Below are 15,325 nucleotides of genomic sequence, written 5' to 3'. Positions count from 1 at the left end.
TAATGATTGAGCCACCCAGGTGCCCCTCCTTTAACATTTCTTTCGTAACAGTCTACTGGCAGTAAATACAGTCTATATTCTGTATCTTTTTGTGTGTCTATAAAAGTGTTTATTTTGTCTTTTTTTTTTTTTAAGATTTTATTTATTTGACACAGAGAGAGATCACAAGCAGACAGAGAGGCAGGTGGGGGTGGGGGAACAGGCTCCCTGCTGAGCAGAGAGCCTGATGTGGGGCTCAATCCCAGGACCCTGAGATCATGACCAGAGCTAAAGGCAGAGGATTAACCCATTGAGCTACCCAGGCGCTCCTTTGTCTTCATTTCTATTAATGTAAGTTGTTATATACTTCTGCAATTTTAGTGTTACTGATTCCATCAGAGTATTTTTTTTTTTTACTTAAGGTACTGTAATTTTTATCTCTAGACATTCTGTCTTTGTGTTTATTATCTTTTCTCTCCATATTATATTCATTTTTTAAAAATATATTTAAGCATAATTATAAGGCTTGTTAAGTAGCTGTTTTAAGGTCCTTGCTTACTAATTTCATTATTTGTGTTATTGTTAGGTCTGTTTCTATTGATTGAGTTTTTTCTGATGATAATTTTTTTTTTTTTGCATGAATGGTTATTTTCTATTACATGCTAGAAATTTTGAGTTTTACATTATAGGTTTTGTAACTTTTTTTTTTTTTTAAAGATTTTATTTATTTATCAGAGAGAGGGGGTGGAGAGAGCGAGCACAGGCAGAGTGGTAGGCAGAGGCAGAGGGAGAAGCAGGCTCCCCGCCGAGCAAGGAGCCTGATGTGGGACTCCATCCCAGGACGCTGGGATCATGACCTGAGCCGAAGGCAGCTGCTTAACCAACTGAGCCACCCAGGCGTCCCGTAACGTTTTTTTTTTTTTTTTTAAAGAGTATTGAGCTGTGTTATGTCAGTAACTTGTGGATTAGTTTGGTCCATTTAAGGCTTTTAAACTTGGTTGTGGAAAATACATAGCACCCTTTGTTCTGGGCTAACGTACCTCTGTTGCTAGTTTGATAACTTTCTTGGGGCTCTACCCAGTTCCCATGTATTACAAGGTCTCTCTGCTCTGGTTGGTGGGAACACAAATTGTTGGCAACCTCATGATCTGTGGGACTTCTTCGGCTTTCTGATCTGTGGCATTCTTTTTTATTATTCTCATTTAAATTAAGTTAGCCAGCATATAATACATCATTAGTTTCAAGTGTAGAGTTCACTTAACCATGTTGCCTGTAACACCCCATGCTCATCGCATCGGTGCCATCCTTAGTGCCCATCACCCAGTTACCTCATCCCCCCGCCCACCTCCACTCCAGCAACCCTCAATTTCCTAGAGTTAAGAGTTCTGGTGTTCTGGGGCACCTGGGTGGCTCAGTGGGTTAAGCCGCTGCCTTCGGCTCAGGTCATGGTCTCAGGGTCCTGGGATCGAGTCCCGCATCAGGCTCTCTGCTCAGCCGGAGGCCTGCTTCCCTTCCTCTCGATCTGCCTGCCTCTGTCTACTTGTAGTCTCTGTCTGTCAAATAAATAAATAAAATCTTTAAAAAAAAAAAAAAAGTTCTGGTGTTCTTCTAGATGTTGGGGTTTTACTGCATATAGGTTGGTACTCAGCCAAAAGCTTGAGGGGGAAAGATCCAAAGATCTTTCTGAGAACTTGCTTCTCTCTAGTACTTCTGCCTGACAGATTCTAGCTGCCTTGGCCTCCTGAATTCTAATCTCTGTCTCTTCAGTTCAGTGAGACTGTTGGGCTTTGTTTCCATTCCCCCTCCATGTGTGTGGTGCAGCTGGGAAACTGCCAGTAGGCAGGATGCTGGGGAACTTGGGCTCACTTCATTTGTTTACTTTTTCTCAAGGGTCATGGTCTATGTTGCCTATTTGTCAGTTGTCTGAAGATACTGTTTTATGTATTTTGCTTAGTTTTGTAGTTCTTTATAATGGGAAGGCAATTTCTGTGGTCCCATTAGTTTTCATTCCCTCTATTAATTTTTAGTAGTTTTTCTCATCCCTTTTTCTCCCCCGTCCACCCTGGATTACTTACCGTACTTGGTTTTAAGTGTTTATATTGCCTCAATTGATTTTTTCCAGATTAAATTCACACTTTAAAAATACACAATTCAGAGGTTTTCAGTATATTCATAAAATTGTGCAACCATTACCACTTTTGCATTCTAGAACATTTTCACCACCCTAAGAAGAAACTATTTTCATGAGCAGTCCTTTACTCCCTGTTGTTCCCCCCATGTCTAGCTCCTGGCAACCATGAATCTACTTTCTGTGTGTATGATTTGGCCTGTTCTGGACATTTCATATAAGTGGAATTGTGCAATATGTGACTCTCTTGGCTAGTGTCCCCCCCCCCTTTTTTTTAAAGATTTATTTTAGAGCAAGAGAGAGCATTTGTGTGTGATTGGGGTTGAGGGGCAGACCAGGAGAGAGAATCTTCAGGCTCCCCACTGAGCATGGAGCCCGACACAGGGCTCTGTCTCAGGCCTCTTGAGATTATTACTTGAACTGAAACCAAGAGTCAGATGCTTAACGGACTGAGCCACCAAGGTACTCCTGTCTAATTTTTCGCCTAACATGTTTTGTTTTGTTTTTTTTTTTTAAGATTATTTATTTATTTATTTGACAGAGAGATCACAAGTAGGCAGAGAGCGAGGAAGAGAAGCAGGCTCCCTGCTGAGCAGAGAGCCCGATGTAGGGCTCGATCCCAGGACCCTGGGATCATGACCTGAGCTGAAGGCAGAGGCTTTAACCCACTGAGCCACCCAGGCGCCCCTCACCTAACATGTTTTAAAGATTTATCTGTGTTGTAGCATGTATCAGTACTGGAATCCTTTTCATTTGCAAATAATGTTCTTTTATATGGATATACCACATTTTTTTTATCCATTTGTCAATTGATGGACATTTGTGGTTTTCTTCCACTTTTTGGCTGTTAGGAATAATGCTCTTGTGAAGATTTGTGTATGCTTTTTTGTGTGGACACAAGTTTTCATTTCTCTTGGGTATATACTTTGTAGTAGAATTGCTAGATTATATGGTAACTCTTTAACTTTTTGAGGAACTGCCAGGTGGTTCAGCCATTGTATCATTTCACATTCCCACCAGCAGTATTAAAGTGTTCCATTTTCTTCACAGTCTTAACACTTGCCACTTGTCAGTAGCCATTATTATAGGTGTTAAATAGTATCCTGTAGTTTTGATTTATATATACTTTCCTAATGATGAGCTCAGATCTTCCTTGAGAACTAGGCAGAATATTATTAGCTGGATAAAGTGGTCCCTACCACCACCACCCCCATAGCTCACTTTACTTTCTCCCCACTTTTTTCAGATTGTGAATAAGTGGAACACAGCTCTTATAGGCCTTATGACATACTTTCGGGAGGCTGTGGTGAACACCCAGGAGCTCCTGGACTTGCTAGTGAAGTGTGAGAACAAGATCCAAACACGTATCAAGATTGGCCTCAACTCCAAGATGCCTAGTCGGTTCCCTCCTGTTGTGTTCTATACCCCTAAGGAGTTGGGTGGACTCGGCATGCTCTCAATGGGCCATGTGCTCATCCCCCAGTCTGACCTCAGGTAGGACTTGGTTGAAAATCCTGCTACGAGTGCCTGGCTGCCTCAGTTGGAAGAGCATGCAACTCTTCTTCTCCAGGGTCATGAGCCCATGTTGGGTGTGGAGAGGACTTAAATAAATAAGCAAAAACTTCTTTAAAAGGGGGGGGGAAAGGAAATCTTGCTAGACCTATGAGGAAAGGGGATGTTTCTTTTAAATTTTATTTTTATTTTTTCTAAAACTTGGTTGTGCCCCAAACAGGTGGTCCAAGCAGACAGATGTAGGTATCACACACTTTCGTTCAGGAATGAGCCATGAAGAAGACCAGCTAATTCCCAACTTGTATCGCTACATACAGCCGTGGGAGAGTGAGTTCATTGATTCCCAGCGGGTCTGGGCGGAGTATGCACTGAAGAGACAAGAGGCCATTGCTCAGAACAGGTAAACATCCAGGAAGGTATGGGAGTCTGGTCAGAAGTGTGGAGGGGGTGATCTTTGAGCCTTGCATGGAGGTCAGGAGCAGAGCATGCCCATATTTTTATGGAGACAAATACCTTCTACATCTGACCTGTTTGTCCTTGGCTAGGGAGGAATGGTAAAACAAATGTTTTATTTAGATCTTTTTTCTTTGACAGACGACTGACCTTAGAAGATCTAGAAGATTCATGGGATCGTGGCATTCCCCGAATCAACACCCTCTTCCAGAAGGACAGGCACACGTTGGCATATGATAAGGGCTGGCGGGTTCGAACTGACTTTAAGCAGTACCAGGTACATGGAGGGGATGATAGAAATTTTCCCTGAATTAAAAGAATCCATGACCGTGCAGGGAATCTGGGGTAGTAGGCACTCAGAAACTTGATGGTAGTTGCCTTGCCATCTAGGTCTTGAAGCAGAACCCTTTCTGGTGGACACACCAGCGGCATGATGGGAAGCTCTGGAACCTGAACAACTACCGTACAGACATGATTCAGGCCTTGGGTGGTGTGGAAGGCATTCTGGAACACACACTCTTCAAGGGCACTTACTTCCCTACGTGGGAAGGGCTTTTCTGGTGAGGATTCTCTTCTTCCCTTACAGTAACCTATCACGGCCCTCTGAGCTCAACTCTCATGTTCTATTGAGTTCTCTGGTGTTTACTGGAGAGCAGTGTTCTGGGAGATGGCATCGCTTTAACTGGCCCCTTCTTCGCAGGGAAAAGGCCAGTGGTTTTGAGGAGTCTATGAAGTGGAAGAAGCTAACTAATGCTCAGCGATCAGGATTGAACCAAATTCCCAATCGTAGATTCACCCTCTGGTGGTCCCCAACCATCAACCGAGCCAACGTGAGTGTGATTGCTAGACCTGGGAGAGAGGAAGCTAAAAGCAGGTGTTTCTGCTTCCTTAATTACTCCTAAGAACCAGTCTCTTGACCTCTGCTGTCTCTCTTTTTCTTGTTAGGTATATGTAGGCTTTCAGGTGCAGCTGGACCTGACGGGTATCTTCATGCATGGCAAGATCCCCACACTGAAGATCTCTCTTATCCAGATTTTCCGGGCTCACTTATGGCAGAAGATCCATGAGAGCATTGTGATGGACTTGTGTCAGGTGAGCCAGAATTGAGCGGGGAGGGGACCACCAGAAGTCAGGTCAGCTCATTCTTGGGTAGGGGAAGTCCACCCTGGCAGCACTGAGGATGAGACTTGCATCATCTGAAATTCTGCAAGCCCTCATTCCTGGTGGGCTTCCGTAAGCAGTCATAACGTTTGCGCCTTTGCCTCCAGGTGTTTGATCAGGAACTGGATGCACTAGAAATTGAGACAGTGCAAAAGGAAACAATTCACCCACGGAAGTCTTATAAGATGAATTCTTCCTGTGCAGATATCCTGCTCTTTGCCTCCTATAAGTGGAATGTCTCTCGGCCCTCATTGCTAGCAGACTCTAAGTAAGTGCTTTATAACCAAGCCCTAGGCATTCAGGAAGCTTGGTTTGACTGTTCTACCTGTGCTACTTCAGGAATTGTCCCTGCCTGCTTTTCTTTCTAACTTGGGTACAGTGCCATCCCTGGATCCTATCAGCACCCTTAAAGTACTGCTGATTCTCTGGGTGAGGGGCTTGCTGATTGGAACAGGCAAAGGGATTGGGAATTTTGATATTTAGGTTAGTGATTGAGAGTTCATGTGGTTCATTGATGATATTGGTGGCTTCTTGGAAGCGTGGATTCCTGACCTCTTTCTGCCCACAGGGATGTGATGGATAGTACCACCACTCAGAAGTATTGGATTGATATCCAGTTGCGCTGGGGGGACTATGATTCCCATGACATTGAACGCTATGCCCGGGCCAAGTTCCTGGACTACACCACAGACAACATGAGTATTTACCCTTCGCCCACTGGTGTGCTCATTGCCATTGACCTGGCATACAATCTGCACAGGTAAGTTGGTGCTCAGAAGCATGTCTATTTTCTGTCAGCTGCATACTATATTTATTAATTTAATTAATTAAAATTTTTTTTAAGTAAATTATGACCACATGGGGCTTGAACTCAAGATTTTGAGATCACTGAAAGTTGTACGACAGAGGCCCAGAAAATGTCAGTGGCCCAGAAAACTTGACCAGAAAAAGAAAGTGCCACCTTGGCAAACTAAAAAACACATGCACATTAAAGTATGGGGCCTCTTGGGGTGCCTGCTGGCACACTTGAGCATATATGTGTGTGTTTTAGTGTCCATGAGCAGACCCTTATCCGCCTGGCCAGCAGTCTTTTCTTTCTCTGGAGTTTCATTTTGCCTTGTCCCTGAGGCTGCCAGTCTGGTCTTCACTCTGCTTTTCTCAATAGTGCCTACGGAAACTGGTTCCCAGGCAGCAAGCCTCTCATACAGCAGGCCATGGCCAAGATCATGAAGGCAAACCCTGCCTTGTATGTGTTACGTGAACGGATCCGCAAGGGGCTGCAGCTCTATTCATCTGAGCCCACTGAGCCCTATCTGTCCTCTCAGAATTATGGTGAGCTCTTCTCCAACCAGATCATCTGGTTTGTGGATGACACTAATGTCTACAGAGTGACTATCCACAAGGTGAGAATTAGAAGCCAGGTAGGGATGTGGGGCTCTATATATGCCTGTGGGAGGGTGCTAAGGCAAATGTGTACATTTGGGGTGAAGGCAATATGATTGTGTCTAGATAGTGCTAATTGATGTAATCATTCTTTAGACCTTTGAAGGGAACTTGACCACCAAACCCATCAATGGGGCCATCTTCATCTTCAATCCACGCACAGGGCAGCTCTTCCTCAAGATAATCCACACGTCTGTGTGGGCTGGACAGAAGCGTTTGGGGCAGGTGAGCCAGTTAAAGGACAGAGAAGTTGTAAACGTTTTCTACCCCTTTTTCTACCTTCTACTACCCCTTTTTCTTTTGGGGGGGGATGTGAAAGACGGTAGAGGTAGGGTGGCATCTTCCTGCTTCTGTTTGAGAGATTTAAGGTATCTCATTTGAACCTTTTCTCTGAATTACTTGGGAAGTATTCTTTAGGAGGCCTAGCAGTGTGTGAGGTCCTTCACTACCTACAGTTGGTCTATGTTTCTTGACTCTCTTATCTTTAACCTGTCTTAAGGCAACCAAAAGTCATCTTTCTAAAGGGAACAAATATTCTTAAAACATCACTTTTTACCAAATTTCTACCTCTAAGCCTTTGGTAGCCCCTTCTTGGTGAATTAACTCTTCTTTTTAAAGATTTTATTTATTTATTTGACAGACAGAGATCACAAGTAAGCAGAGAGGCAGGCAAAGAGAGAAGAAGGGAAGCAGACTCCCTGTTGAGTAGAGAGCCCGATGCGGGGCTCAATCCCAGGACCCTGGGATCATGACCTGAGCTGAAGGCAGAGGCTTTATTAACCCACTGAGCTGCCAGGCGCCGTGGTGAATTAACTCTTCTTTGGTTTCCTAGACACTTGATACCTGGCTGGGTTATAAACTGTCCAACTATGGTTTCTCTTCCTTTAAAACCTATTTCCTGGGCACTTGGGTGGCTAAGTTGGTTGAACATCTCCCTTCAGCTCAGGTCATGATCCCACCATCCTGGATGGTGCCCGGGTAAGTCAGGGTCCCTGCCACCTTCTGTCTCCCCCCACCCCCAATGTGTCCATGATCTCTAATTAATTAAAAAAAACACCTGTTTGCTCTTGCAAACAATCCAATGTCCTACTGTCCCCAAACTCTGTTGTTCATTTCCACTTCTGTGGCTTTGCTTCTATATCTTCCTTATAGAAGGAACTCAATTCTGTGTACTCTGTTAATCACAGTCTTATCATTCCTTTTCTTTTTTTTTTTTTTTTTTTAAGATTTTATTTATTTGACAGCGAGAGAGACTGAGCATGGGCAGGGGGTGAGGGAGAAACAGATTTCCTGCTGAGCAAGGAGCCCAATGTGGGACTCAATCCCAGGACCAAGGATCACGACTGAGCTACCCAGGCCCCCAGTCTTACTCATTCCTTAAGACTTTTTTCTTTATGGAGTGGGGCGCCTGGGTGGCTCAGTCAGTTAAGGGTCCAACTGTAGATTTCGGTTTGGGTTGTGATCTCAGTATTGTGAGATTCTCATCCAGCTCTGCACTCAGTGCGGAGTCGGCTTGAGATTCTCTTTCTCTCTGCCATTCCCCTCATTTGTGTGCATACATGCTGTCTCTAAATAAAGTCTTTCTGTTTCTTTATGTAGCTTTTTTTGATCTTTAGCCTTAATCTCTTTTGTCTGTGATATATTATGTAATTAAATACTGCATCGTGGTATATCTTGTATGAGGTTTTTTGGCCAGCTAGGTTGAAAAGCCTTTTGGGCAAGGCTATTTGACACTTTTTTTGCATTTCCAAGTACCCAGCATTCATTGGCAGTGCGCAACAGAAACATAGATTGATTTTTTTTTTTTTTAAGATTTTATTTATTTGATACAGATCACAAGTAGAGAAGCAGGTGGGGGGGGTGGAGGGCGGGCCGGGAACCAGGCTTCCTGCAGAGAGCCTGAGATCATGACCTGAGCCGAAGACAGAGGTTTAACTAACTGAGCCACCCAGGCACTCCATAGAGTGATTATTTCAAGACTAGGAGCTTTTGTTCTAGTTGACTTTGGGATGGTAGAAACTCATTTTCCATTTCCTCCCCTCTTTCTTTTTAGTTGGCTAAATGGAAGACAGCTGAGGAAGTGGCTGCCCTCATCCGATCTCTGCCTGTGGAGGAGCAGCCCAAGCAGATCATTGTCACCAGGAAGGGCATGCTGGACCCATTGGAGGTGAGAGGTGGTTGAGGTAGAAGAGAGAAGGTCTGAGACCTGCAGGCTCTGTTTCTAATCTTGGATTTGATCTTGTTTCAGGTGCACTTGCTGGACTTTCCCAATATTGTGATCAAGGGATCAGAGCTCCAGCTACCTTTCCAGGCCTGTCTCAAGGTGGAAAAGTTTGGGGACCTCATCCTTAAAGCCACTGAACCCCAGATGGTTCTCTTCAATCTCTACGATGACTGGCTCAAGACTATCTCATCCTACACGGTAGGAAACCACCCAACAAAGAGGGTCATTCTAAGAGGATGGGTCTGGGGCCATGAGACAATCCTCTGCCTGCCTTAGCTTTTTCCCAGGACCCCTATGAGGCCATTTTCACATCTTCAGCTTGTGGATGAGGTAGCAGCTCTGTGCACCACATATAAAGTTGACTGAGAGCAGGAGAGGAAGGCTGCATCTTAGAGGTTGAAATCAATTTCTGGGTTCCCTGAAAGGATAGAATCAAGGAAAGGGGGAAGACATCTAGTGGCTGACCTCCCCTCTCTTCCCCATTGCTGCCATATCTCTTCTCAGGCTTTCTCCCGTCTCATCCTGATTCTGCGTGCCCTGCATGTGAACAATGACCGGGCGAAGGTGATCCTGAAGCCAGACAAGACTACTATTACAGAACCACACCACATCTGGCCCACTCTGACTGACGAGGAGTGGATCAAAGTGGAGGTGCAGCTAAAAGATCTCATCTTGGCTGATTATGGCAAGAAAAACAAGTAAGCAATGGTGCTGGGGAGACAGATGGAAGATCCTAAAAGAGTGAAATGAATGGTTCAGTATGTAGTTTCTGGGTATTTTGGGAACACTAAGGTTCAGAAATTTCTCAAGTAATTGTCCTGGGGAATGCTGTAGAAAAGAGGAAGGCAGTGTCTTCAAATAATGTAAAAAATGTCTGTTTCGGGGCTTTAGTCTGATTCTAGGGTATTTCTCATGTTGCCATTTTGAGCAAGGCATTTCTTTACTGTCCATACATTACAGGAATTTTTAACATCCTGGATCCCCAGGTACCATTGCTAATAGCGTGTGCATGTGTGCACGTGCGCACGCGTACACACACACACACACACACACACACACACACACCTTCCTTCCCCCTCCCTTTCACTGTGCAGCCAAAAATAAAAATGTCCATAGATTTCCATGTTTACCTAAGGTGACTGGCAACACTAGCTGTGGTTGAGAACATGTTCTAAGGGTTTCTGATTTTAAGAATTGTGCTGATAAACTGGGGCACTTTTTGTCAAAGAAAAGAGGAATGTCTAGATACTGATGAGGTTTGAGCATGGCTAAAAGGTGTACATGAACAGAGCCATCCTGGGCTGTGATAAATCTTATCAGTATTAGTACATCTCGATGTCACACTTCCTTTACGAATGCCACTTGAGGATTATCTGGGGTAAGGGTCTGGGGTCCCTTGTCTTACCAAGTTACACTCTTGCCATTGGACATAATTGACTGAAGGCAAGGGATCTTGTGATGGTTATAATTCTGTCCCCACAGTGTGAATGTGGCATCGCTGACACAATCAGAAATTCGAGACATCATCCTGGGTATGGAGATCTCGGCACCATCGCAGCAGCGGCAGCAGATAGCGGAGATTGAGAAGCAGACCAAGGAACAGTCACAGCTGACAGCAACACAGACTCGTACTGTCAACAAGCATGGCGATGAGATCATTACTTCTACCACCAGCAACTATGAGACCCAGACTTTCTCCTCCAAGACTGAATGGAGGGTTAGGTACTACTATAAGGGATGGGAGGGGTTAGGGATGGCAGTGCCCACTGATAATACCTGTGGTGCTAGCCAGAGAAATGCTAACATTCCCCACCATTTTTAGAGCCATCTCTGCTGCCAACCTTCACCTGAGGACCAATCATATTTATGTTTCATCTGATGACATCAAAGAGACCGGTTATACCTATATCCTTCCCAAAAATGTGCTTAAGAAGTTTATCTGCATATCTGACCTTCGGGCCCAGGTAAATGTCCTCAACTAGGAGATAGTCCGTGCCCAAAACTCACCTGAGATTGCCTAGAACTTAAGGTGCAGGTTTCAGGATTCGTGGATGAATAAATATATATATAAGAATGGCTGAGGGCACCTGGGTGGCTCAGTTGGGCATCTGCCTTCAGCTTGGGTCATGATCCTGGAGTTCCTGGGATTAAGCTTCATGTTGAACTCCCTGCTCAGAGGAGAATCTGCTTCTCCCTCTGCCCCTCATCCTACTCGTGTTCTCTCTCTCTTACTCTCCCTGTTTCTCTCTCAAACAAATAAATACAACCTTTTTTTTTTCTTCAAGATTTTATTTATTTGACAGAGAGAAAGTGAGATCGGAGACACAAGCAGAGGAAGTGGAAGAGGGAAAGGCAGGCTCCCCACCAGGCAGGGAGCCCAGTGTGTGGCTTGATTCCAGGACCCCAGAATCGTGACCGAGCAGAAGGCAGACACTTAACTGAACCACCCAGGTGCCCCTAAATAAAGAAAATCTTTAAAGCAAAACAAAACGAAATAGCAGGAAATGTTTTGGCTCCCATCAAATCTTAAAGCATCATAAAGCTATGGCAATTATGAAAATGATGTACTGGCCCAAAAGTTATTGGAAGAGGATAGCAAATAATCAGAAACAGATTCATGTGGGTATAATAAATATGTATCAGGGGGCGCCTGGGTGGCTCAGTGGATTAAAGCCTCTGCCTTCGGCTCGGGTCATGATCCCAGCGTCCTGGGATCGAGCCCCACATCGGGCTCTCTGCTCAGCAGGCAGCCTGCTTCCTCCTCTCTGCCTGCTTCTCTGCCTGCTTGTGATCTCTGTCAAATAAATAAAATCTTTTTAAAAATAAAATAAAAAAATAAATATGTATCAGATCTATAGAATTAAGGATGCTACATTGATACTGAAACAATCAGACCCCTGGTTCACAACATGAAAAAAAAATGCATGTAAAGATCTGCATGTAAAATACTAAGCGGTAGAGTATTGGAAGAAAGTACTGATTACCTTAGTGTTGGGATAGCGTTCTTTTTTCTTTTTTTTTTCTTTTAAAGATTTTGTTTATTTATTTGTCAGCACACAAGCAGGCAGAGGCAGAGAGAGAAGCAGGCTCCCTGCCAAGCAAGGAGCACGATGTGGGACTTGAGCCTAGTACCCCAGGATCATGACCTGAGCCAAAGGCAGCGTCTTAACCAATTAAGCCACCCAGGCATCCCGGGGATAGCGTTCTTAAGATGTAAAACCCAGAACCATAATTAAAAGTAATAACTTGTGTTTGACAAAGACATACAAAAAACAGGAAGAAAATATTTGCATAATTCTAAAATAAGATGGATTAGAAACTAGAATAGGGAATTACAGAAGATGGCTCACTCGGGTGAGCATCTGACTTCAGGTGATGATCACAGAGTCTTAAGATGGAGCCCTGTGTGGGGTTCCCTGCTCAGTGGGGAGTCTGCTTCTCCCTCACCCCCTGGCTTGTGTGCTGCCTGTCTGTCTCAAATAAAATCTTGAAAATAGGGGCACCTGGGTGGCTCAGTGGGTTAAAGCCTCTGCCTTCGGCTCAGGTCACGGTCCCAGGGTCCTGGGATCGAGCCCCGCATCGGGCTCTCTGCTCGGCAGGGAGCCTGCTTCCTCCTCTCTCTCTGCCTGCCTCTCTGTCTACTTGTGATATCTGTCTGTTAAATTAAAAAAAAAAAAAAAAATCTTGAAAATAAATAAAAACATAACTGTAGACTAGGCAAGGAATTTGAAGGTAGGGATGCTTGGGTGGCTCAGTCGGTTAAGCATTTGCCGTCAGCTCAGGTCACGATCCCAGGGTTCTGGGATCAAGTTCTGCATGGGGCTCCTTGTTAGGGGGCAGTCTGTTTCTCCCTCTGCCTGCTGCTCCCCTTGCTTGTGTGTGCACTCTCTGACAATAAATAAAATTTTAAGAAAAAAAAATCTGAAGGTAGTTCAGAAACGGAGCAACAGATGGCAAATGAAAAGGTGCCCAGCTTTTTTTTTTTTTTTTAACTAAAAGAAAAACATTTTTAATTTGGGGGATAAATTATTTATAACACAATTCTCAAAATACAGTTAAAAACTGGAGAACCAAGCATGTGTGAAGCCATGGGGATGGGCAGGGAGAGAGGCTGCTCCATATAGCTGAGGTCCTAGAAAGCAGTCGCCACATCCTCACCACGCCCTCACCACTGGGAGGTTTGCTCACTGGGACCACTTTCCCAAAAGGAAATATACTCCACATCACCTCTTCTCCTTCCTTTCTCCTTAAAACTGTGAAAAGACTTCAGGAATCAGCTTTGTCAGTCAAATGAGTTGCTTGCATTTTCTTAGATTCTTATTCAAGTCTCTGGTAATCCAAAGCCTGGCAGTCACTTCAGGATGTATAGTAAAAATGACAATCCCGGGGCACCTGGGTGGCTCAGTCGGTTAAAGGGTGCCCAGCTTTACAAATAATCAGGTAATTCATATTGAATAAAACCAATTTGTGACCTCAGGTTGGTGAATTTGAAAAGATTGTTCGTATTCTGTATGTGTGATTTTATAGGAACACAGGTTCTTTTACTTTGTTGATGGCAGTGTAAAATTTAAAATACCACTTAGTGGAGGGGTGCCTGGGTGGCTCAGAGGGTTAAGCCTCTGCCTTTGGCTCAGGTCATGGTCTCAGGGTCCTGGGACTGAGCCCTGCATTGGGCTCTGCTCGGTGGGAAGCCTGTTTACCCCTCTCTGCCTGCCAATCTGCCTACTTGTGATCTCGCTCTCTGTGTAAATAAATAAAATCTTTAAAAAAAGATTTAAAAGTTAAAAAAACAAAATACCACTTAGTGGTAGATTGAAAGATGAATTTAGCTTGTGAAAATTCATGAGCTGAGTGTTGGGTCATTTATTTACGGATACTATATAGATTATACTATGCAGATTCCTGGACCCCACTTGAGATTCTGATGTGGTATGTCTGAGATGAGGTCCATGTTTACATTTGAACAAGCACCCCAGGTAATTCTGACCACATTTTGACCTATTCTTTGTTCTTGGGGAAGGGAACGAAACACAGGTCTAACAGCCCAGAGTCTTAGAATGGTACTAAGAATCATTTTGGTTCTTGATCCCCTTGTTTCTAGATTGCAGGATACCTGTATGGAGTGAGCCCACCAGATAACCCCCAGGTGAAGGAGATCCGCTGCATCGTAATGGTACCACAGTGGGGCACTCACCAGACCGTGCACCTGCCTGGCCAGCTGCCCCAGCATGAGTACCTCAAGGTCAGTATAGGTGTAGAAGAATGGAGGCTTTCTTCTGTCAGAGTGGTGGAGGGAAGGCAGCTATGTTACTTTTACGTAAGTGATTGCTTACTGCCGATAGGATAGGGCTCCAAATAGCTTTTTACCTCTCTTTGCCTATAGGAGATGGAACCCTTAGGATGGATCCACACTCAGCCCAATGAATCCCCCCAGCTGTCACCCCAGGATGTCACTACCCATGCTAAGATCATGGCTGACAACCCATCTTGGGATGGTGAAAAGACCATTATCATCACCTGCAGGTAGGCTTTGGGCCCTGTTGAAGTATGGCAGGGCGGGCATTGCAGCACAGGGCCTGAAATGGTAGCCTGAGCTCTGACTCTGTCCTCATCCCTCTTTCAGCTTCACACCAGGCTCCTGCACACTGACCGCCTATAAGTTGACGCCCAGTGGCTATGAATGGGGTCGCCAGAACACAGACAAGGGCAACAATCCCAAGGGCTATCTACCCTCACATTATGAAAGGGTCCAGATGCTGCTGTCAGACCGTTTCCTTGGCTTTTTTATGGTTCCTGCCCAGTCCTCATGGAACTACAACTTTATGGGTAAGTTGGAGAGCACTGGGTACTCAGGCTAGGTGAGGCAATGCACCTGGTTAACAGTGGCCCTTTCCTTCTTCCACAAGGTGTCCGGCATGATCCCAACATGAAGTATGAGCTGCAGCTGGCAAATCCTAAAGAGTTCTACCACGAGGTGCACAGGCCTTCCCACTTCCTCAACTTCGCGCTCCTGCAAGAAGGCGAGGTCTACTCTGCAGACCGAGAGGACCTCTATGCCTAGTTGTCTTCACCTCTCCCTGCTTCAGACGTCCCAAAGACTGGAGCCTTTTACCCCCAATGAGAAGCTGGTGACATTCAGCAGCTTGGCCCCTTTTCCCCCTATTTGTGCTTCTTGTATTATTGATTTCTGGTGGCTTGTAGTCCTGAGCAAAATATAGTAATAAATTTTGTATAAATAGGACTTTTGGAGTTTTTTGGGGTTTTTTTGTCCCTGAGCCCAAATTCTGACTGTAAAGATGGAAGAAGCTGGACTTGTTCACAGCTGGCCTCAGCCTTAAAGGGGTAGAAGGCGCCTAATCAGGGGCTGTGGACCACGTATCCCTTAGATTCAGAGAACTGGGGTGGGGTTGGGTTTTCATACCCTT

At 44.8% G+C, this 15,325-nt stretch overlaps 1 protein-coding gene across 1 annotated transcript in view; it reads left to right on the top strand.

Moving 5' to 3' along the window:
- Positions 1-15,141, top strand: part of PRPF8 (pre-mRNA processing factor 8) — a 35,762-nt gene extending 20,621 nt beyond the window's left edge. Inside the window, exons 25-43 of the mRNA XM_004746869.3 lie at positions 3,354-3,601; positions 3,840-4,019; positions 4,214-4,349; positions 4,463-4,632; positions 4,773-4,902; positions 5,018-5,164; positions 5,341-5,501; positions 5,802-5,993; positions 6,399-6,636; positions 6,773-6,901; positions 8,730-8,843; positions 8,925-9,098; positions 9,405-9,598; positions 10,383-10,622; positions 10,723-10,864; positions 14,002-14,142; positions 14,284-14,423; positions 14,524-14,726; positions 14,807-15,141. Of these exons, the coding sequence (XP_004746926.1) occupies positions 3,354-3,601; positions 3,840-4,019; positions 4,214-4,349; positions 4,463-4,632; positions 4,773-4,902; positions 5,018-5,164; positions 5,341-5,501; positions 5,802-5,993; positions 6,399-6,636; positions 6,773-6,901; positions 8,730-8,843; positions 8,925-9,098; positions 9,405-9,598; positions 10,383-10,622; positions 10,723-10,864; positions 14,002-14,142; positions 14,284-14,423; positions 14,524-14,726; positions 14,807-14,961 (3,234 nt within the window). The 3' untranslated portion in view covers positions 14,962-15,141. The remainder of the gene's footprint in view (positions 1-3,353; positions 3,602-3,839; positions 4,020-4,213; positions 4,350-4,462; positions 4,633-4,772; positions 4,903-5,017; positions 5,165-5,340; positions 5,502-5,801; positions 5,994-6,398; positions 6,637-6,772; positions 6,902-8,729; positions 8,844-8,924; positions 9,099-9,404; positions 9,599-10,382; positions 10,623-10,722; positions 10,865-14,001; positions 14,143-14,283; positions 14,424-14,523; positions 14,727-14,806) is intronic.
- The last annotated feature ends 184 nt before the right edge of the window (positions 15,142-15,325 follow it).

Source organism: Mustela putorius, unplaced genomic scaffold (assembly GCF_011764305.1).
Source record: "Mustela putorius furo isolate JIRA1106 unplaced genomic scaffold, ASM1176430v1.1 tig00003962_pilon_pilon_pilon, whole genome shotgun sequence".
Classification (NCBI taxonomy): domain Eukaryota; kingdom Metazoa; phylum Chordata; class Mammalia; order Carnivora; family Mustelidae; genus Mustela; species Mustela putorius.
The sequence above is the reverse complement of the archived record's forward strand: the minus strand, read 5'-3'. Positions and strand labels throughout refer to the sequence as shown.